At 33.8% G+C, this 23626-nt stretch overlaps 1 protein-coding gene across 1 annotated transcript; it reads right to left on the bottom strand.

Moving 5' to 3' along the window:
• Positions 1–14724: 14724 nt before the first annotated feature.
• On the bottom strand, positions 14725–15572 carry LOC149569712 (WUSCHEL-related homeobox 1-like). Its single transcript, XM_089816981.1, has 4 exons — positions 15551–15572; positions 15181–15468; positions 15050–15102; positions 14725–14820 (listed from the first exon to the last, which is right to left on the bottom strand). Exons 1-4 carry the CDS (start codon positions 15570–15572, stop codon positions 14725–14727), a joined length of 459 nt encoding a protein of 152 aa, XP_089673107.1.
• Positions 15573–23626: the final 8054 nt, after the last annotated feature.

The following is a 23626-nucleotide window of genomic DNA, read 5'->3' as shown; positions in this document are numbered from 1 at the left end:
CTAACAAAGAGAGGGAAAAATATCATGACAATAGCCAATTTCAAGTGGTAAGTCCACGTCCTTTAGATTTAGACAGTATCTGAGAACATAACGAATAATGATGATTTATCTGGTCTCACACATATTATATGTCATACACTTCGAAAATTTGAGATGAACCAAGTAGAGGAGTCAATATACTCCTTGATGGAAACATTCAAAAAAACTCTAATTGAGATTGCCAACTCTCTACCAAAGGAATTATCTAATAGAGTTGAGTAGAAGTGGCAGTATAGTCTAAACATAGCAAGACAAATCACAGAGACTATACTTGTATGAGTGATGGTAGAATTGGATAGTGAAACAATGGTCAAGGCATTAAAGAAGCATACTAGAAATTTTTTACCAAAATACATGGCATTCAACATATTGCAGAACAGGGTTGATGATGTTGCACAAAAGACAACTTTTATTTGGAAATCATTCTATGGATTGACAACACCCAAGGCAATAATGTAGGCACCTATTGTGGTAGGTGAGGAAAAAGATAAGCAGAAATAGGTAACTAAGGTAATTGGAGTTGACACTAAGATAGCCACATAAGTTGAAGGTAATGAAATACATGAAGAGACACATAGGCCAATTGAGGAAGAGCAATAGATAGAATAGAGTGTACTAGATACACTAGTGCCAAGTGCCAATCCTCCACATGAGGTGAATACAAAAAAGCGATAATGTAAAGATTAATTATGTTTTTGATACTATCAGTCAAAATATTAATCCCCTTATAGATGATGACTTGAAGAAGATACTGGTTGAATCCACTACCTAGGCCAAACTTTGTGAAAATCTTGTACTGGTGAGTGTTGATGAGATTGAGAAGGAAGACAAGGTATTTTTAGGGGAGGAAGTACAAAAACAATTGACATCTATAGCCCCTCCTTAATTCATATTAATGCAACCTACATTATCCATTGTGTTATATCAAAGGAAGGAGACAAAAACTTCCATTGTCAGTACATTGGCACAAAGTACTCCAGTCTTAGTCAATTGAAAGGAAACTAAAAATGACAAGGGTGAGATAGTTGGAGAGCATAAAGATGAACTAGAAAAGAATGAAGGAATTAAAGTTCCAATAGGTCAAGTAGATACTCCTTCACCTACAACACAATACCAAGGTGCATTTGTGAATGTAAAGAAGACAAAGGATAAGACTGAAGAGCTAGGTATGGCTACCAAACCTAAGGAGAAAATTACAATACAAACATTGGTAACTTTAATAGAAACTGCTACTCTTCCTAGCCAAGCTCTTCATAGGTTGATTATAGAAGCTATACCCCTACAATCATCATGACTGATTCCAAGCACATCTAAGGTAAATTAAGTCACATCATTTGTTGATGTGAACTTGGATGAAGTAATTGAGTTACCCAAGTTTGATTATGTGACCATCACTATTGAGTAGATGGGCATGCTCCAATATGTTCTTGGAAAGAAGAAGAATCAAGAACTGTTCAGATAGTAGCATATGAAAAAGAAAACTTTGGCAGATATCAAGGACATTTTTCTTGATGCATTTAGCCTACTAGCACCAAAAGCAACAAAGACAATCGTATAACAACTAAGCAACTTAGTGGAGATGCCAAATGACACTGATCTAGATTCAAATGTAAACCTACTTGAATGGTCAGAGATGAAGTTTCAATGTAAGGTTTATGAAAAGATGTCAAGTGCTATTGCACTATCACAAGTTGAGTTAGCAACCAAAATTGACAATATGAAGAAGGTACTAGAGAAAATTTTTCTTTGTACACCAAATTGTGTAATCTCACACTCATAACACAAGAAATAAGGAGTCACATATTGATTTTGGAGAGTCATCTCTAGTCATGTCGTATAACTCTACCAAAGTCTCTAGCTTAGAGTGAGAAACATTTCAGGACTCTCTTGAACTACCAAAGTTAGTTAGCAGTATTACATATAGATGAAGCAAACATCAAGGGTAAAATGATTAGCATCTAGTCTATATTGATTCCACATATGGAGATATTGCACAATCTTTGCAAAAACACTCATGAAGAAAGGTCTGCATCTTTCTTCTTATAAAGGCTTAGTCAACCTTGCTTCCAACCTAGCCATTTAGATCAAATCTATTAGTGTAAATAGTTTATTATTATTACACTTTACTTAAGTTTACTTAGGAATATGCATAGACATATGACTCATTGTCTTGTTGACGACACAAGAATTAGCAACATATTGAGCACATGGTGTCTACAACATCTCTTTATGAGATACACCTATGTAAACTTATCCTCTCATCATCACACAAAATCCTATTCTCAATGGAAGATAATCCACTCTTGGTGGACATGTGCTTAGTTGTGATATTTATCTATTTGTTGACTCCTAGTAATTCTAGCTACCTTTATATACATGCACTTCTAGTGTGCATTTGTTTGATATCCATTATCATTTTGATCATTATTGAGATTCTCATTTGATCATCATTAGTCTTTCTTGTGCTATCTATTTAGCTTCTTGATCTTGGTGTTCAATTATTGCCTTAGGAAAATTCTTACATCATATAAGAGCCATAGGAGTTTCATTGCATGGCCATTGCAAAGACTATTTTGTTTTGCAAGTCAAGATGGCAGCTTGCTAGCACAAATTAGATATTGACATCACATTCAGAAGGTTGAAAAACCCCTAAACGAACTTTTATTTCATCAAAATCGAATATCTAAGGTGAAATCTAGAGTCTAGTTTTTTTGAAGGTGTGACGGAGGTGATTCAAGGAAAATAATTGTAGAGGTGATTTTCAAATAGTGATATCTCCCTCATATGGACTCCTTTTTTCAAACAATTTTTTTTTAAATTTGGGGTAGAATTTGATGATCTACATATTGGTGTAGGTTTTTTTTTATCTCTATTCTTGAAGTTTTTTTGAAGATTTCTAATCCTAATTTTTACAACATTAGAGGTTTTGTTTGGGCTCATATGGAAACATATTCAAGTGCTATTTTTTTTGAAATTGCATGATTTTTTGTCTACTTTTTAGATCTAGTATCATTTGGAGTAATTCTGAGTAAACATAGTAATTTCAAGATTTGGTCATTTTTTGGCCTATTTTGACACTTGTAATTAATTAGATCCTTAAGAGTTCTTGTGTCTTATCTTGATGAGTCATATATAGCTTCATATTTTCAGTTGTAAATATCAAAAATTAGAGTTTCACTTGCACCCTGAATTGGCAAGTGGTTATTGTAATCACACTAAGTATAAAGTGTTTGAAGCATTCATTTGGACAGAGGGGTCCTTTGATTCACTGAAAATTTTGGGGGGGGGGGGGGGGGGGGGGAGGGGAGGGGTGTCTCTTGGTGTTCTGTACCTTTCTTCTTGTTGTTATCTGCATTATGGGAAACATTAAAGTTCAAAAATTAACACCACATAATGATGCCGCATGGTTAGTGAAAAAATGGTTTGAATTAATGAATGAATATTTTTCTCAATATGTAGATGGACCTCTTATTAAACCCATAGGTGATAAAGAAGCTCAAAATGATATCTACGCTTGGGAATTAGTAGATAGAGAAGCCTAGGAATCCTTAGGTTAGGGATTTATGACAAGATCCTTTATCATATCATAAAATATGATACATCCAATGAAACTTGGGATGCCCTTAAAAAGCTATATGGGAAAGTGATTGAGAAGGATGTCTACAAGATTGAAGATGAACTTATCTCCCTAGATTGTAAGAACATTGATTCCATCTAGGATTTTATCATTAAGGTGAATGAGTTTAGATTAAAACTTGATGATTATGGTAGTCCCATTAAGGATGATAGGTTGATTTATCTAATTCAAAATAAGTTGTCATTAGACTACTCCACATTTGTCTCTACTTTCAACACCTCGAAAGAAACCTTAGGGGCTTCCTATTAGAAACTAACTTTTGATGAATATGCCTAGTTTTTAGAGAATTGAAAAGCTAAGCTAATAAAAATGGGGATTCTCAAGTCTTCAAAGTCTAAGACATTGGTGACTAATAGTGAGAGCTCCAAAAGTCCAACTGGTTATAGTTCAAACAAAATCAAGGGTAAAAAGAAGAAAAGGAAAGATAAAAAAACAAGGGAACACAGAAAAGTCACCACCTAAATTAAATCAACAAAAAGGCAAGTCTTCTCCTAATACCAAAAAAGTGGGGGATGATAATCAGGTAAAGAAGAAGTGTGACTATTGTAAAAGGATTGGTCATGATAAACATGAGTGTTATCACAACCAGATTGATGAATTGAAAACATCATGAAGAACAATGTTCCATTACCTAATTATTATAAGGAAAAGGGGTCTTCATCTTCAAATTCTAAGAGTAATGGGCAAGCTTTACTCACACACACTATCAATTAGGAGGAATGGATTATTGACTTAGGTGCCACACATCACATGGGAGCTTCAAAAAGATATTTTTCTTCAATGACACCTTTAGAGGTACCTGACATCTTTGTAGGGGATGATACTAAAGTAGAAGTTGCAAGAAAAGGTGAAGTTGAGATGGAAAGTGGAGCATTGAAGGATGTTCTCTATGTTCCTAATCTTACCTCCAACCTTCTTTTAGTCTACCAAACCACTCACTATGGAGGTGGAAACAAGGTTGAATTTCTTCTAGATTCAGTTGTTGTGATTTAAGCATCAAAGATGATTCTATGGTTGCAATAGGTGAAGCTAAACATGATTCAAGGCTTTACATTTTATCTTCCTTTGTGCCTAAATCTAATGCACAAGCTTTGTTCATTCATTTGAATATAGAAAACAAATTGTGGCATGAGAGGTTTGGATACCTCAACTATAGGTATCTTCAACAACTTAGCAACAAGAACATGGTTAATGGTCTACATCAAGTCTAGTTCTCAGATGGTGTTTGTTCATGTTGCACACTTGGGAAGCATCCATAAAAATGTTTGACAAGAGGAAGTCCTGGATAGCACAAAGTGTTCTTGACCTAGTTCATAGTGATTTGGCGGGCCCATTTCTAGTGCCATCATTTGGAAAGTCTTTCCATGCACTCACCTTCATTGATTAATATTCTCACTATACTTGGGTATTCTTCATGTCTCACAAAAGTGAAGTGTTTGAATGATTTCTCACCTTCAAGGCTCAAGTAGAAAAGTAGGTAGAGAAAGCCATCAAGGTTCTTCAAATAGATAATGGAAGGAAGAATGTCAAATCAAGACTTATAGATTTTTTTACTAAAGAGGGAATTGTCCTTCAACATTTAGTACCATACACTCCACAGAAAAATGGTGCTATAGAAAGGAAGAATAGAACCCTAAAGGAGATGGCCACTTGCATGCTACCACATAAGTCTCTTGATCAAGTTTTTTGGGCTGAAGCAATGAATTGTGCAAACTACATCTAGAATAGGAGTCCTTATAAAGCTTTGGATGGTTTAACTCCTTTCAAAGCTTGGAATGAAAAGAAACCTACTGTAAAGCATTTTAGAGTCTTTGGTTGTCCAACATGGGCACGGATACCTCCACAAAAATGCAAGGCATTGGAACCTAAAAGTAAACCTTGCATCTTTTTTGGTTATGTGGACTCTTATAAAGCCTACAAATTGATGGATCCAAAGATGCATGAAATTTTCTATGAGAGGAGTGTACACTTTAAATAATATTTTCCAAGCTTTACTTCTTCAACTCCTCCTTCCTCCTTCATTGAAGAGAGTGAAAATGATGACATTGACTTGGAAGATATCTACCCATGACCCAAATAGAGGCAGTAGATAGATGAGCTTGAGCAAATCCCTTCTAATTCTACATCTTTTTCCACTAGACCAAAATGGGTTTAGTAGACATTGGATGCAGCAGGATCATTGGTGGGGAAACTTTCATTTACTAGGAGGAAAAGATTAGAACACAACTCACTCCCTCGTTCTTATATTGTAGTTGCTTATGATCCTTAATCATTCAAAGAAGCTTTAGAAATTCTAGAATGGGATAAAGCAATGGAGGAAGAATACAAATCTCTAATAAGAAAAAACACATGGGGTTTAGTCTCTCTTCGTAAGGGAAGAAAATTGTTTTGGTGTAAGTGGATCTATCAAACCAAGTTTGTAGCAGATGAAAGTACTAATAAGTATAAGGTAAGACATTTTGCAAAAGGTTTCTCTCAAGTGCCTAGTATTGACTACACTAAGACCTTTGCCCCAATTGCAAAAATGAACTCCATTCATTTGACACTAGCTATAGCTATAGCTCAGTGATGGGTTGTTCATTAGATGGATGTGAAGAGTGCATTCTTGAATGGTGATCTTTATGAGGAGATTTATATGGAGCAGCCATAGGGTTTTATTCAGGATTCTACTTTGGTTTGCATGTTGAAAAAGTCTATCCATGGACTAAAACAAGCTCCAAGAGCTTGGTATGCCAAGATGGATTATTTCTATCTCTTAGTAAGGTTCACCATATGTCATTCAGATTCAAATGTCTAAATTCTTCCCCACAATTATTCTTAGTTGCTACTTGTGATTTATGTTGATGATTTAATCATTACAAGGAGTACACCATCCATCATTGATAGTGTCAAGTCTACTTTGTCGGACATTTTCCATGATAGACTTGGGTTTACTTCATTATTTCCTTGGTATTGAGATACAACAATCTTCATCAACGATCACATTATCTCAACCCAAGTATGCTCTTGATCTACTTTCTCAATTCCGCATGAGTGATTGGAAGGCTACATCTACTCCATTTCTTTCAAGTGTTAAGTTAGAAGCAAAGTGTTCCACTCCACTTGTTGATGCTTCTTTGTATAGAAATTTGGTTGGAAGTCCCATCTACTTGACACATACACACCCTAACATATCATTTGCAATTGGCATGGTTTCTCGCTTCATGCAAAAGCCACATGAACTTCAATGGAAGGTGTCCAAAAGCATCTTACACTATATCTAGGGTACACATACATATGGGATATGCTATGTAGCCAGTACTAGACTATAGTTAGTGGGTTATATAGATTTAGACTATGCAGGGAATCTTGATTCTCACAAAAGCACTTCAAGATACATGTTTCATCTTGGTTCTAGCCCCATTTATTGACACAGTAAAAAGAAGAATACTACTTCTCTATCATCTATTAAGGTTGAGTATCAAGGAGTTGTCACTATAGCTACAAAAGTTATTTGGTTACAACATATTCTAAAGGAGTTTGGTTTTGACATACATAGACCCACAGTCATACATTGTGATAATTGGAATGCCAATGAAATCTCATAACATCCCATGCAGCATCAATGCACAAAATACATTGAGGTCCATATGCACTACATCAGAGAGCTAATCCAAGAGTAGGTCATTGCATTGTAGTATTTTCCTACAAAATAGAAAATTCGAGATATCTTCACCAAGCCCTTCACTAAGGTCAAGTATCTTCATTTGAAAGATCTTTTGGGTGTGCAAGATATTTCACTAGGGGGGTCACATGACTCTTCTCTTCTTTATTTTACTTATCAAGCTCTTTTTGGAGGAGGTTTTTTCCATTAGGTTGTCTCTCTTTCTCCATTTTTAGAGAGATTTCATTGCATTGCATAACATTGTATGTAGAGCATTATAGTTGTATATGGGTACCTATCATGGCCTAGTAGTCAGGACCCATCACACATTTTCATCTAGCTTTTGTGAGCTTAAGTGTGTTCCCCTAAGTTGCACTTAATGAGGGGTGTTAGTGTAAATAATGAATTATTATTACACTTTACTTAAGTTTACTTAGGAATATGCATAGACATATGAGTTATTTTGTTGACAACACATGACTTAGCAACTTATTTGACCACATGGTATCTACAAAATCTCTTTATGAGATACACATATGTAAACTTATCCTCTCATAATTGCACAAAATCCTGTGATCAATGGAGGATAATCCACTCTTGGTGGATATGTGATTAGTTGTGATGTTTATCTCTTTGCTAACTCCTAGTAATTCTAGTTGCCTTTATATACAGGCACTTCTAGTGTGTATTCATCTGATATCCATTATCATTTTGATGATTATTGAGATTCTCATTTGATCATCATAAATCTCTCTTATGCTATCTATTGAGCTTCTTGATCTTGGTGTTGAATTATTGCCATAGAAAAATTCTTACAAAATCATTGGAGGTAGCTTGTGATAATTGGTATGCTACACTAAAAATCATGCTTAAGGTCCACAAATCATTTTTTGATGAATACATTCTCAGTGTATAACTCTTTAACATAAGTGTCAAATGTGGGAGAAATAAGAAGTAATATGGGAGAAATAAGAAGCATGAGGGAGATAACATTTTTGAGAAAGGATCATCTTATGCAAATCTACTAAGCAAGAGGAATAATTTTGATTCAAATATAGAATAGAACAATCAGCTTAGGGGGAGTTATTGAATTTTGATGTATGACTAATGAAGTCATAAGCTTTTGTAAAATTTTAAATTTTTTGAAATTTTTTGCATGGATATTATTAAGTTGTGCTTGAAAGGCTAAAGGTTATTTATACATGATCAAGTATTTTCCCATACATGTCAAAGGGAGAAATTGTTAATCTTAGATTGGTTTTGGCATATGAGTGATAATATACTTAAGTCATTTACTAAGTTCATGCCAAACAATTAATACATGCCAAGTATAAGTTGTCAGATAGTATACGTCGAGTGCGATATATTTAGTATGAGCCGAGTAACTAGTAAGTGCCAAGTCACTCAAGTGTTGAGCTATTAGATGTCAAGTGTACAGTGGATGCCAAGTCATTTAGACATCAAGTTATATCATTGAATTTGTAGTTGATGTCAAGCATCAAGGCCTTCAAGTGTCAAGTTATACAATTTTCACATAGATGTTTGTAATGGCACAAGCTTCTATGTAAAGCATATGTGGCCCAACTTAAGGATTGTTTGATGATAAGGACAAATCTTAATTGTGAATCCCTATGCATTACATGCATCCAATCAGAAAAAGGGAAGGATTTAGTAGCAATATGGGTGAATCACAACTATTGATTCATACCTAATCCTAAGTCACCTAGGTTTTCTTAAGGAAGACAAACCCTAAATTTTTTGTGTGCATAAGGAGAATTTGAGAGAGTTTGCATGCACAAAAAAAGAATTCATGGCGACTAAAGTGTTATAATTTGAGTTACATTTCACAATTAGTTAAAGGAGAATAGAGGAAAGGAATCAAAGGACACAAGAGATACATATGATCATACAAGAGCAAGTATACATTAGGATAGAACTGATCTAATATCAAGCAATACAGTGCTAACTAAAAGACCATTGCTGAGACATTTTAATAGGTGAATTAGTTAAATCTCCTAACATAGTAGTCTTAATAGGCTATTCTAAATCCTTTAATAGAGTACTTAATTCATTATAAGTTAAAGTCCTTTTACCAGGCACAGTTCTAACATGGTGTTCAAATTTAATAGGGTAAGATCTAACAATCTTGTAAGCCTTTAACAAGGAAAAACTTTCACATGGTAGATCATGTTTCATGATCAAACATTGTAACCTTCATTATATACACTTTATTACTACAGTAGTGAATATCTATTGGTTTCATTACCACCCCAGTTTTACCTTCTTCTTGGAGGGTTTTTTGATAACCAAATATCATGTGTCATACATATGTTTACAAGTTTACTTTCATACTATGGATGTATATTATTAATTTCATATTTTTGTTTATATGCATAGATTGTGAGATGGATGTGTAGTAAATGATTTTGAGCTTGAAAGTTTTATGTAAGGATTCACCCACTCATCCCCCAACCCTCTCAAATTTTACTTCCCTATTGTATTTCCAATAGAATTATTATGTCTAGGAGATTCTTCATGGTGGTATTGAATGATTATTTATAAGGATAAGAAAATTGAGAGATAAGCTATGGGTTATCATCCTTTCCAAGAAGATACAAAGATTCATAAATGTGGATCAATCCAAGGTTCTTAATAGATATTATTTTTCTAGTTGGAATGATAGTGGATAAAAGAGATTTAAGATTTAAAAGTATGCAGGGCATAACTTTATATTCAAGAATGAGATCAATTCTTAGTTGCATTATTTGATATTTATGTTGTAAATATGTGCATTTTTCATTGATGTCAAAAAGGAAGATAAGTCATGTTAAAAATAGTGTATCTTAAGACTGCTATATGATGAAGAAAGTCGCATATAATGAGTATGAAACAAATGGGGAGAGATGTTTCTTATTAGAAGAGAATATTGTTAAAGAGACTTCAAAAATTAATATAGTTTGAGGAGTAATTTTGACACTAGTTTGATCTTTGACATTGATATGTTTCCTTTCATCCCCCATGTTGCCATAAATGCCAAAAGATGTGATTATTAGAATATTAAGGAAATATGTACTTTCAAATATTTAGGACATATTTTTTCATTAATATAAAAAAAAATCTTTATTTAGACAACATTGGAGAAGTTTTTGGAGGAATTTTTAATAAACTCATTAGAATATTGAAGCTATTATGTTGACAATTAAAAGGTGTGGAGGAAGAGAGGTATCAAGGGATGTCTATAATTTACCTAAGTCATGTGTGTAGGAAGAATTTAGGAAGAGACAAAGTGATAATAAATTCTTTAGTGTGCATCAGTGTGAAATTTTTGGACTATGATGAATATGGAATGACCACAACTTCAAACTATGTTATTGATGTGTTTGGTGTATGGCTTTAATAATTAAAATATATCTTTCTAATTTTGATAGAACTAACTAAGTTGTGCTCCACATGGATAGTGAAGAGTTAGTAATGACTTTTGAGACAAAGGTGTTCTTATTGTTGGTGGGACATTGCATGAAGCTTATTGATAATTATTATTCATGAAATATTTATCTTCTTGGATCCCATTAGTTTGTGTGATCATATTTTGTAAGTTTTTGTTAACTAGCTGATTGAAAAACATTGTTTTCAACTAAACTATTGGTGTAATGTGTTTCAATGTATCAAATTGTGATTTATGGGGCTATTGAATGCTTCAAGATATTGTTATGGATGATTTATATATCAATGATTTTTTCATTTTATTTGTATTGAATTTTTTTTGTAGTTGGAATTCTTTTGGCGACCTTTTTTTTTTTCTATAAGGTTGATAAAATGTCTAAAGGAAGAAATCATTTGCATTTTCAAGGTGTGAGGGTGGTGTGTCTTCATGTGAGTTATGTATTAGCTATTATGAGAAGAAGCATGAGTGAAATCTACTGTACTTCATCAAAATTTACCAACTATGGTGTAGATGTTATTAGCCAATTCATATATTTTTGATTGTTGTCTACTCTAGAATTGTTATCATTGTAAAAATATAAAGAAGTGAACTATCTCTTGTTCTAATTAAGTATTGATATTTAGGAAGTGTTCTTAAATGAATATAAATTCCTATTGTACTAAATCCTTTAACAATGTATTACTTTTTTCCAACATGGTTTCCACACCAAAAATCTATGTTATGTGTCAATATGATGTCTTGGAAATCTTTTTAGATACTTAACATTTTCCACTATGGTTTAAAGGTATACTTATTAAATTTGGTCAAATTTTATAGTGTATGTCTTTTGGGAAAATATATGCACTCACATATTTAAGAGATGTTTTGTCATTGATATCAACATATTTTTGTATTTAGATAATCTTTTTGAAGTAGGTTATAGGAATTTTCAAGCTATGAAGATATTAGTGATATTTATAGATGTCTCATGTCAAGATATAGAGGATTAGTTGAATCTACGTTTGAATTAGAGTCTAATATATTGTGTTTAGGAAGAGGTCATAAAAAGAAAGAGTGACAAAGTTTAGATAAGTGAGGATCAATAAGATTGAGATAGTGGAAGTGAATGTAGAGGCATGTTCAGAATTTTGTTTTGAATCTTTAAATAAATTTATTAGTGATAATGAGGATCACATGGAAGATTAATACAGTGATAAAGTTGGAGCATACATGAATAAAAATATTCATGGAAGATCTGATAGTGTAGTGTGAAAAATGGATAGCAGCATGATTTATGGAGTTGTTGCATGCTCTAGGATGTTGTTAAGGATCAATTATATTTATTAGACAATATAAAATGAATCATTTTGTAATATAGTATAAATAAGTAAATAACTTTTAGCTAGGTATTTAGTGAGGTTGACCTTCTTTGCCTCTACAAGGTGAATTGTATAAAGGAACATAATTAGTTATAGTTTCCAAGTAGTTGTAGTGTTTATAATGGTTTGAAATATGTATTGGTGATCATATGACAAGGTAAGAGTGGAATTTAATACATCTCATTAGAATTTATCAGGAATAGCTAATTCATAAAGTTAATGATTATTATTTACTATTAGATTGTTTTCCAGCTGCAGTTGTAACGAAGTGAGACATACTTTGAGTAATGAGCTCTTAGAAATTTTCCCAAATGTAAGCACATTCCATTTTCTCATAATTTTTTTTTTTAACAAAATAAAAACAAACCTATATAATAATATTCAAATAAAAATTTACATCAAACTGCTGTACATCAACTTTTCCGGACTCAGAATTGACCAATGCCAAAATAAATAAATAAATATATATATATATATATATATATATATATATATATATATATATGTATATGTATATGTATATATTCCAAATTTACTATTAGATTGCCCATTTCAGGAAATATGACAAATCCATTACCACTGATATATAAAAGTCAAAACCTGTCAATGTTAAAAAATAAAAATGTGGGAAGGTCTAGAACAATAAATTTGTGGCAAGGTCTAGAACAAACATGCAACCACCATAGCAAAGTTCAAAAATAAAAATGTGGCAAAGTCTAGAACAAACATGCAACCACCATGTCAAAGAATCAAGAACAAACATGCAACCACCATGTCAAAGAATCAGCACTAACTTATAAACATATCTCCCAGACAATAGAAAACATTCCACCGCAAACAATATCACCAGAACAACTGGTCATTCCTCGTTCATTATCTCCAGATCAACATCCACGTTCGGTGTGCCTTCCCCAAATTCATTAAAGATGTCAAAACATTATCCAATTCAGAGCATCCACATAAGCTATCCAAAAACCTCACTCACTTGAAGAAAATTGGTGTTAAATGTGCTATGGAGCTATACTTATAATTTTAGCATTTTGATCTATAAATAGAAGAAAAGTGAGTGAATGTAAATCAAAATAGAAGAAAAGCGAGGAAATGGATCAAAGTTTCGTTTGGGATATCTTCAAAAGGAAATGGCACATTGAAGATAAAGTGGAACTGCTGCAATAAAACATGGTTAATGGATAATTTTCCTTTATTTTCTATGAGGAGGAAGAATAATGGAGGATGAAATAAGCTCTCAATAATAATAAAGAGAGAAAGAATGAGAATTTTTGACTAACAGAGATAGAAATACTTCTTTGTTTCATAAATTGAGCTTCAAACATAATAAAACGAACAATATTGATTTTCTCACTAACCAAATATTGAGATAATTATAGAAGAAGATAAAAGGGGAATAGGTGGCCAACTATTTTATCCAAGTTTATATGAATAACGAAAAAAGAAAATCATACTAAATCTAGAGAGGAGCTTTGCTTGTTGACCCCACTATTATTGAGGGGGCTAAAAATGTGTAGTTAATGGGAAAGCTAATAGAAGAGGAAGTCAGGGAGGTGGGTTTAACTATGAACTCCTTTAAGGTACTTCGATTTGATAGTCTTTCCTATTTTTCTTTCAGGAATATTGAGAGGTGATAAGTATGAAGTGCTTATGGTAGAATGTGGCTTTGTGAGAACTGGAAAGCCACATAGTATTGTAAAAGATAACTTTATTTTACTTGTGCCTAAGACTTGAAAGCTTGAAATTCTGTAGGACTTTAAGTTCACATGTCCATGTAAGACTATCTATAAAAGTCTGATTAAGGTGGTGGTTTAGGATGAATTTATTATTATTCCTAGAAGGGGTTTGTCCGTGGCCACCAAGTTTTTGAATGGCACTCAAAATAACTGTTTCTAAAGCATGTGATAAACTGATCCAGAACTTCCTCTTTGAAATTCTTACTAAACTAGAATTTCATGCTAATTTCATAAGAATAATACAACTCACCCTTATTTCATAAAAATAATACAAAAGGAATGTGGGTACCATACATTTCTCAATACTTGTGAATGAAACCCCTTAGAGTTTCTTCAAATTATAGAAGGACATTCATTCAAGGCCTTTTGACTTTTTTCTTCTTAATGGTGGAAGAGGTTCTTAGTAGAAATATTTCTAAACTTGTAATTACTTGTAAAATAAAAGGAATTAGAGCAACTACCTCACTATAAGTGTTACATCCGTTTGTAGATGATAATTTTTTCTTTCAGATTTCACTGGTAATTGAGACAAGGGAGTGGAAAAATCTCCTTTAGGAGTATGAGATTTCCCCTACACAAAAAAAACAAAATTATGGTAAAAGTCCATTCCATCATTTCACAATCGTTCTATAAATCAAATATTAATGTTTCGCATGATTGATATTTTCAAATGTCATAAATCAGAACCATGAAAGGGATACATGATTACAACTTGATTCTGCCTGTAGCGTCAGAGCAATATGGAGTATGCTCTGCTACGTATCCATATAATTTAGAAATTTTTCTTTCAAACTCTATTCAATGAAACCTTAATCCACAAAAAAACAAAATAAATCTTCCATGAAAGTGAAAGAGGCTCACATTCCTGGAAGAAAAGGAAATAAATCCAATGTTCTGATTTCAGACGGACCAACGGATGAGTTCCTGCGAGCACCGCTATCCACATCCTCTTCCTGCATATCAATACATACTAATCAGAAATCAAATTCATTCAACGAATATTCTAAGGCTGCATTCAAAAGAAATAAGTCCAATGTTCTTATTTAAGAGGGGTCTACAGATGAATTCCTGCGAGCTCCGCTACCAACTTCCACTTCCTGCATATTAATATATATTATTAATAAAGATGCCCTAGTTTTATCTCTGAAACACGAGTTTAAGGACAGAAATGCGGGTTCATACCCGTACAGAACTATCATCAGATGGCACCTCAACTACTAAAGGTCTCTGCGAGGCTGAAATATATTGCACATTTTTGTTAGTGAATAGACAATGTAAAAATCAAATTCAAAAGAAGTTATCCGGCCACTCACATGATTCTGCTTTTCCTTTCTTGTATTTTTTTCTGGCAGCGGCATTCTGGAACCAGTAGAAGACATTCCTGGCTTCCACAGGACCATGGAGCCGCAGCTCTGCAGTAATTCGGTTAATAGGCTCCCTTGACGTCCATCTCACTCCACTAGCGAAAACGGATTCCAATATTCTTCTTTGAGTTTCCGTTGGCTTCCATCTAATGAAAGCTCTCCAAACTGCTCCGCTTTCAACACTATCAGTAGATGTGGTAACCCTGGATTCTGACGAAAACAACAATGATACAATTACTACAAGAGAAGACAAAGAGTTTTTAACAATATGTGAACAATCCGATCCGTTTTACAAAATCAGAACGACCCATTTGGTTACCTTTACCATAGCTGATATCCATTCCGTTCTGCGGCCCCAAACTTGAAATGTCTCTAGCAAATACTGAAACCCTAGAGAGATTACCCCCTTGACAATCTCAGTTAACTTGAAACCCAATTCTTGGAAGGGAAAGCATATGTTTGGTGAAAATAAGCAAGAATACAATGGATCTGGATAGATCTTTTGGAGGGAAGAGATTTACACCGTCTAATGAATAACAGAATTTTGAATGAGTTCAATGAGTTCAGGTATGTCATAGTGAGTAGGTAGGGTGCAATAAACTAGGTTCATTTATTGGTGAGCTCTTTGAAAAGTGAAGATTGAAAGTAGGTTGGTTTAAGAATTGCTTTGATTCACATTAGTTTATTGGGTAGTGTTCAGTTCAGCTTAACGGAAGATTTCTACATAGGTAATGAATAACAGAACTTTGAATGGGTTCGGAGGTACGTTGGGATCACAAAAGGCACGATAAATAAGGCAGTTCAGACAGTAGATTCATTTGAAACCATTCATCATTTAATCTCTAAACTTGATCCCTTTCAAACCACCTCTTAAATTTAATCACTGCCTTAAGCTAACTATAGTAAAGTTTCTGAAACATTAGAAACTGTTAACTAAAAATTGGCTTTAATCGTTAAGTTAAGATGATAGTTAATTTAGTTAAGTAGCTTATGATTTTCTAGATAACATTCTTTTAGTTAGATTCTTTATGGAGAAAATAATCATTATATAGGTCTGACATGTAATTAGAAAACTCAAATGTGTATAATTATTAGGTATATTTTGATCTAGATTGAACTTTGTTCTAATTAGACATAAAAATTAGTTATTATAATATGATTATAGATTCATCTAAAGTTTAAAAATTATAAAATGAGAACTTAGTAAAAATAAAATATAAATTCTTGTGATATGAAGAACACATGTCAAAATTTATCTTAACATATGGTTTAAACATTATAAAAAATGATAATTATAATTTTGTTATTAAATGTATTATAATTTGCATTGAGGAGGATGGGGAAGTTGAGGACAAAAGAACAGTGTAATGATGGGGAGGATGAAGACATGGAAATGGAAGAACGTAAGGTACACGTTTAGGTTGACTTAAGGTGTGATGAGTACTAGCCAAAAGAAGCCCAATGTAGACAAGCCAGCAAAGAGGGGAGTCATTATGAAACCATGGAAGAGAAGAATAAGGGGATGAAATAAATGGATGGTATTTGGGTAGGGATAAAAGAGATGGAATCCTATTTAATTAGCCGATTGAATAACATGCAGATCAAGATTGACTGCCTAAACAAAATGTACAAAAAGCTTATTAGTAACATCCAGTTAAGAGTGATCTTGGAAAGAGTTGATCTCTAGTGTTGTCACAAGGAGAAGAAAGATGAGCTTTATCAATTGTAGAAGGAATGGAACACCATAAAGAATGCTTGAAAGTTCTTTTGTTCTTTAATTTTTGTTAATTTTAGTTATCTCTTGAGTTAAAGATGTTTATATTTTCAAAAATTATCTAAACTTTGTTATGTTTATGTCATGTTTATGTTAGTTAACTATTACAGAAATAATATTTTCTAGCTAAACATTTTGAATTATATTTTTGGTTGAATTACACTTAAAGTAAGATGCCTAGTAGGCATTTCCTTATATAGTAATCTGTCTATTTTTACAATGGAGCATTATAGTGTAGTTTGATTATTTTTTCTTGTTGTTTTAAATTAATTTTGTATAAGGTTTAAGATGTATAGCTAGATTATGATGCTATAGCCTTCTTCTTTTGTGTAGTAGCCTAGGCGAGTGCTATCTTTTTGTAATGATTCTTAAGGGTCCAGTGCCTTCTCCTTAGATTATTGTAATAATCTTGTCTCCCACAACTCTTTTTTTGTGGATATATATCTTTAGTATTTAATTAATAGGAAATTATAAAAAATGAGACATCCAATAATTCTTAAAATAAATTAAACTACATTTTGTAACCATTCTAAAATAATTAATTTTAATTCAACCAATATTTTAGAATTATTAGTCTCTAATTTATTAATAAAATTAAATACATTGAAAAAATGAAATATTTAAAATATAGAATTTTTTATATACACAAATAATTATCATTATCTTCTATACATAACACAAATAATTGATTACAATTATTAATTAAATCTATAAACAATATTTTTCAACACACTATATTTGTTAGCTATAAATATTTCTAATCAATCAAATAAAACATACCTTGAAACTGTAATGGACACCCTTGGATGTCCCAACTAACTAAACCAAATTGCTGAAAGGAATTATGTCAAACAGTTTGCATTCAACTTCTGAAAACCCCTTATAACTCTGGAAATCAAACGTTTATTTGTTTGTTGTGTTTCGTGCATGGAATTGGTATCATACAACATAAACAAGAAAGAAACTACAATAATATGCAAAGTGGAAATGAACTGCTGCTAATAAAATGTTATTTTCTGAATTCATAAAACCAAATACATGGCAGATTTATCAACTCACTAATTACTTCAGCAATATTGTCATAATACTCCAGCCCATGCTTACGAACTTGCTGCTACAATACTTTGTTCTCCAATCAGTCCACTACCTTCATAATATCATTCCCTCGAAGCGGCATAAGCGTCGGACAAGTAGTGAAGAAGATATGAGCAAAATATCAAATCTGTCTGTAGCCGGAAATGCAACTAAACTGCCTGATAATGAAGCCAATAAGAAAGAATTCCAAAGGCCAAACCCCAAGGGAATGACATCTAGAATGTTACAAGAGAGGATAGACATCCTCAAATGCCAAGAACAAAGCTGCAACTCACACACCAATTTCTTCTCATATTCAACCTGTCTAATGAAGCTACAAATGCTTCCTTTTATTCTATTCCCACAGGTCCACTCAACTCATATGGGCAATGTGGGATAAAGATGTGCAATATAAAACATATATTAAAATACCCCTTATGTCTCCCTTGGGTACACATCACCATAAAGTAAATATTAAAGTAACACTTTAATATTTTACAATTAAATTAGACGTTACTTTAATAAAACTTGAGGCATTAAAATGTATTAGCAATCGGACTCTGAATAATGCGAGTGATAGCTCATCGGAAAGCTCTCACCGAGGAGTATCGAATCCAATCACCAAAATTGACCTGCACTGTGTCCTGCCGACTTACTAAAAATAGTAAGTATGCTTGAAACTGAGTAAATCAACTTCGTTTTGGCCCAAACTGGAAATGACTAGGCCAAAACACTCCAAGATCCCATTAAACCCTTTGTTAGCCCTCGGGACCATGTAGAACAAGGCTAACGCACACACACTTGGTCAACTGCTAAAATGGGGACATTACAAAAACCTTGACCCATGAAGGATTAATGTAATCTTGAAAATATAAATACATCAGTATTTTTGGTTATAGATTAGGATCTATATAATTATGCCTTTGATTATATTCTTGTCTAGATTGCCTTTAAGAAACTCTACTTTATTTGAGTAACCTATATTAGTGTTATTCATATAATTGTTAGTTAAAGAGTAATTTAGAGACTAAAATAAAAGTATATAATACTATTGAAATTTGATTGGTCATTTAAATAATTTATTATTATAAATTAAGTTTTTTCTTTAAAATATTGGGTATTAATGCTCTTGAATACCAGTATATCATGCATCCAATACTCATGTACTTGTTGCTCAAAAAAATTATGCTTTTGTACTTGTTGCTACATACAATAATCTTGTTCAAACTTTTAAAAAGCTTCTATTACAATGCATGATATTCTAAAAAAGTAAATTTTTAATTGCTTCAAACATTGCAAAGAACTTGAGAAATAAGACTAAGGTAATCGATGCACATGCGCATCGTCCCATCCTTCTTCTTTACCAATACTACTGCTGAAGCAAAAGGGCTCTTACTGGGCCTAATATGCCCCATCTCCAACAAATCCTTAATCGCCGTCTCTATCTCATCCTTGTGTTTCTTAGGATGATGATAGGGAGTAATCATAACTGGTTTGGCTCCCTCCTCGAGCTCAATAACATGTTCCATCCCTCTGTCAGGAGGAACCCCATGAGGAATATCGCTAAATACTTTAGCGTGTCTATCAAGTATCTTCTGGACATCTAGTGGATGACTCTTTTCTTGTGGCTCTGGTGAAGTTGGCATAATGTGGCACTCTGCCGCCCACTCTATGTCATCATGATGAAAAAGTCTCTGCATTCTCCTCAAGGACACTACTCTGCAACCTCCATCTGAAAGCCCTCTAAGTACCACAGTTCTGCCCTCATGCTGGAATCTCATCTCCAATTTCACTAGATTGAGTGTGAACTCAACTAGTGAAGCCATCCATGTCATGCCGAGGATGACATCATAATCTCCCATGTCCACAACATAGAACTCATCCTCCAACTCGTAGCCATCTCCAAACCTTATGCGAAGATTAGATATCTTCCGAGTGCATAATAACTTATCACCGTTAGCCACCATCACTCTAAACTCATCATGCTCCTCTGTCTGTAACCCTCTCCTGGCTACCAACTGTGCATCTATGAAGTTATGTGTAGCCCCAGTGTCAATAAGAGATATCACTTTCTGCCCCTGGATAGTACCCCTGACCTTAAATGTGATTGCCTTTTGGGCCCCTGTCAAGCGTGCCAACGATCTATCATCCTTAGGAATGTTGCTCTCCTCTATAGTGTTACCCTCATCTGAATCGGAGTGCTGATCCTCCCCTTCTGACTCTGACTCTTCTGCTGAAAAATACTCCATTTGATTTGCCTTAGCCTTGAGAGAACATTTATGAGATAAGTCCCAAGGCTCTCTACAATGGAAGCACAACTTCTTCTTTCGAAGTTCATTCAAGGTTTCATTGTCTAGTCCTTTTGATCCTTCTTTGGGTTTGCTATACTCTTTCTGAAATAATTTTTTGTCTTTGTCCTTGCGGTAGGAAGAATCTGTTGAATGGTTTTTTCCTTTGTATACTGAAGGTGCTAAATCTCGTCCCTTTTTAGTTGCTTCAGCTAATGTGAGTGGATCATGTCCCTTCACCCAACCTCCTAATGGATCAGCAAGACCATCACAAAATAACACCACCAATCTCCTAGGAGAGATATCAGTAACAAGTACAGACAAGCATTGAAACTTAGCAATGTAAGCATCCATAGAACATGACTGTTTTAACTGTGCTAGCTCCTTGAAATGTAACTCGGGATCCTTAGTGTCAAATCTCCCAATCAATGTTTCGATGAATTCCTCATAGGATGTAATCTGATTATGCCCCAAAGTCACCATGCCATGATGCCACCATTCATGTGCAATGCCATCCAAGTGCATAGCCGCATACTTGATAGCCTCCTCCTCAGGCATAGGATTTAGCTACAAGTATGTATCTACCTTCTGCACCCAAGCTCGTGCAGTCATCTTCCCTGAAGCATCATAATAAGGTAAAGAAAGTTTTCCAACTTTCTTCCTCAGCTCAAAGTTTTGATTCCTCCCTCCTGCTTTAGGCATGTGTCTCATCCTCAAGTCCATATAATCTCTAAGAGAAATATCCACCTGAAACTCTGGTCCACTAGCCTCCCAGTCCCTCCTGAACTGATCCTATAACTTGGTAATCTACGGTTCGTTTACAGGATGAACCGGATCTCTGGGTGGAAAAGTGGGTAGAAGAGGTCTTGAGCTCGCAGTCTGTGTTGGGCGTGCAACGTGTCTAAAGTTATCAGCCTCATTCCCATTGTTGACGTGTCCATTATTACCATTAATTTTATTCTCAAGACCATTATTGTTGCCTTGGCCTTCATGGTTATTGTTTCCCCCATTGTTATTGTTTCCCTCGTTGTTATTGTTTCTGTTGTTGGCATCACCTGGATTAATATTGACACCCATCTGTCTAGCCATGAGCTGCAACATCATGTCCATTCGCCTATTCTGCTCCTACTGCATACGCTGCCCCTGCTCTAATGTATCCAGTAACTATCGAAATAGTACCTCCCCCTGATCTAGACCAGCATTTCTGCCTCCGCCTAATCCTATATTCCTGTCATCTCGATCACCCATATTATTGTCCTGATCACAGAATATCTCCTCTGTGTCTGTATGGTTCAATTCAATGTCCCCCTGCACAGATGTACTAGACTGTTTGCTTTGCAAGTCTGAAATCCTATTTTGTCTTGCTCTGGTATCACAGAAATTATAAGACCCCTGTCGCATGCTCAAACATAAATGCTTAGCCTGTGTTTTTTACTTACGTTTTCCCTCTATGAGGCTGTTCCAAATTCCCTATAAGACCTCCACAGGATGGCAGGACTTATAGCTCTGATACCACTGTAAAGGACACCCTTGGATGTCCCAACTAACTAAACCAAATTGCTAAAAGGAATTATGTCAAACAGTTTGCATTCAACTTCTTAAAACCCCTTATAACTCTGGAAATCAAATGTTTATTTGTTTGTTGTGTTTCGTGCATTGAATTGGTATCATACAACATAAACAAGAAAGAAACTACAATAATATGCAAAGTGGAAATGAACTGCTGCTAATAAAATGTTATTTTCTGAATTCATAAAACCAAATACATGGTAGATTTATCAACTCACTAATTACTTCAGCAATATTGTCATAATACTCCAGCCCATGCTTACGAACTTGCTGCTACAATACTTTGTCCTCCAATCAGTCCACTACCTTCATAATACCATTCCCTCCAAGCGGCATAAGCGTCGGACAAGTAGTGAAAAAGATATGAGCAAAATATCAAATCTTCCTGTAGCCGAAAATGCAACTAAACTGCCTGATAATGAAGCCAATAAGAAAGAATTCCAAAGGCCAAACCCCAAGGGAATGACGTCTAGAATGTTACAAGAGAGGATAGACGTCCTCAAATGCCAAGAACAAAGCTGCAACTCACACACCAATTTCTTCTCATATTCAACCTGTCTAATGAAGCTACAAATGCTTCCTTTTATTCTATTCCCACGGGTCCGCTCAACTCATATGGGCAATGTGGGATAAAGATGTGTAATATAAAATATATATTAAAATACCCCTTATGTCTGCCTTGGGTACACATCACTATAAAATAAATATTAAAGTAACACTTTAATATTTTACAATTAAATTAAACGTTACTTTAATAAAACTTCAGGCATTAAAATGTATTAGCAATCAGACTCTGAATAATGTGAGTGATAGCTCATTGGAAAGCTCTCACCGAGGAGTATCAAATCCAATCACCAAAATTGACCTGCACTGTGTCCTTTCAACTTACTAAAAATAGTAAGTATGCCTGAAACTAAGTAAATCAACTTCGTTTTGGCCCAAACTGGAAATGACTAGGCCAAAACACTCCAAGATCCAATTAAACCCTTCGTTAGCCCTCGGGACCATGTAGAACAAGGCTAACGCACACACACTTGGTCAACTGCTAAAATGGGGACATTACAAAAACCTTGACCCATGAAGGATTAATGTAATCTTGAAAATATAAATACATCAGTATTTTTGGTTATAGATTAGGATCTATATAATTATGCCTTTGATTATATTCTTGTCTAGATTGCCTTTAAGAAACTCTACTTTATTTGAGTAACCTATATTAGGGTTATTCATATAATTGTTATTTAAAGAGTAATTTAGAGACTAAAATAAAAGTATATAATACTATTGAAATTTGATTGGTCATTTAAATAATTTATTATTATAAATTAAGTTTTTTCTTTAAAATATTGGGTATTAATGCTCTTGAATACCAGTATATCATGCATCCAATACTCATGTACTTGTTGCTCAAAAAAATTATGCTTTTGTACTTTTTGCTACATACAATAATCTTGTTCAAACTTTCAAAAAGCTTCTATTACAATGCATGATATTCTAAAAAAGTAAATCATTAATTGCTTCAAACATTGCAAAGAACTTGAGAAATAAGACTAGGGTAATCAATATTTTCTTTACAACACAATACCTACTAATCAAATTAAATTCCAAGAAATGCATCTTATAGAAGTAGTACTTGCTAATGTATCAAGACACCACTATGAAGAACTAAAATCTTAGGAAAAATTATTCA

This window comes from Cupressus sempervirens, chromosome 3 (genome assembly GCF_028749045.1).
Source record: "Cupressus sempervirens isolate cs-2001-9-10 chromosome 3, ASM2874904v1, whole genome shotgun sequence".
NCBI classification, from domain to species: domain Eukaryota; kingdom Viridiplantae; phylum Streptophyta; class Pinopsida; order Cupressales; family Cupressaceae; genus Cupressus; species Cupressus sempervirens.
Note: the sequence above shows the minus strand (reverse complement) of the source record. Positions and strands in the feature narration are given on the sequence as shown.

Bases quoted from the DNA above. Each gene is read 5' to 3' on its own strand.
- LOC149569712 (XM_089816981.1), bottom strand. From the start codon at position 15,572: ATGGATATCAGCTATGGTAAAG. The intron at 15,469-15,550 runs GTAACCAAATGG...CTTCTCTTGTAG, and splicing joins GGATATCAGCTATGGTAAAG to TAATTGTATCATTGTTGTTT. The intron at 14,821-15,049 runs GTATGAACCCGC...ATTGATATGCAG, and splicing joins CTGATGATAGTTCTGTACGG to GAAGAGGATGTGGATAGCGG.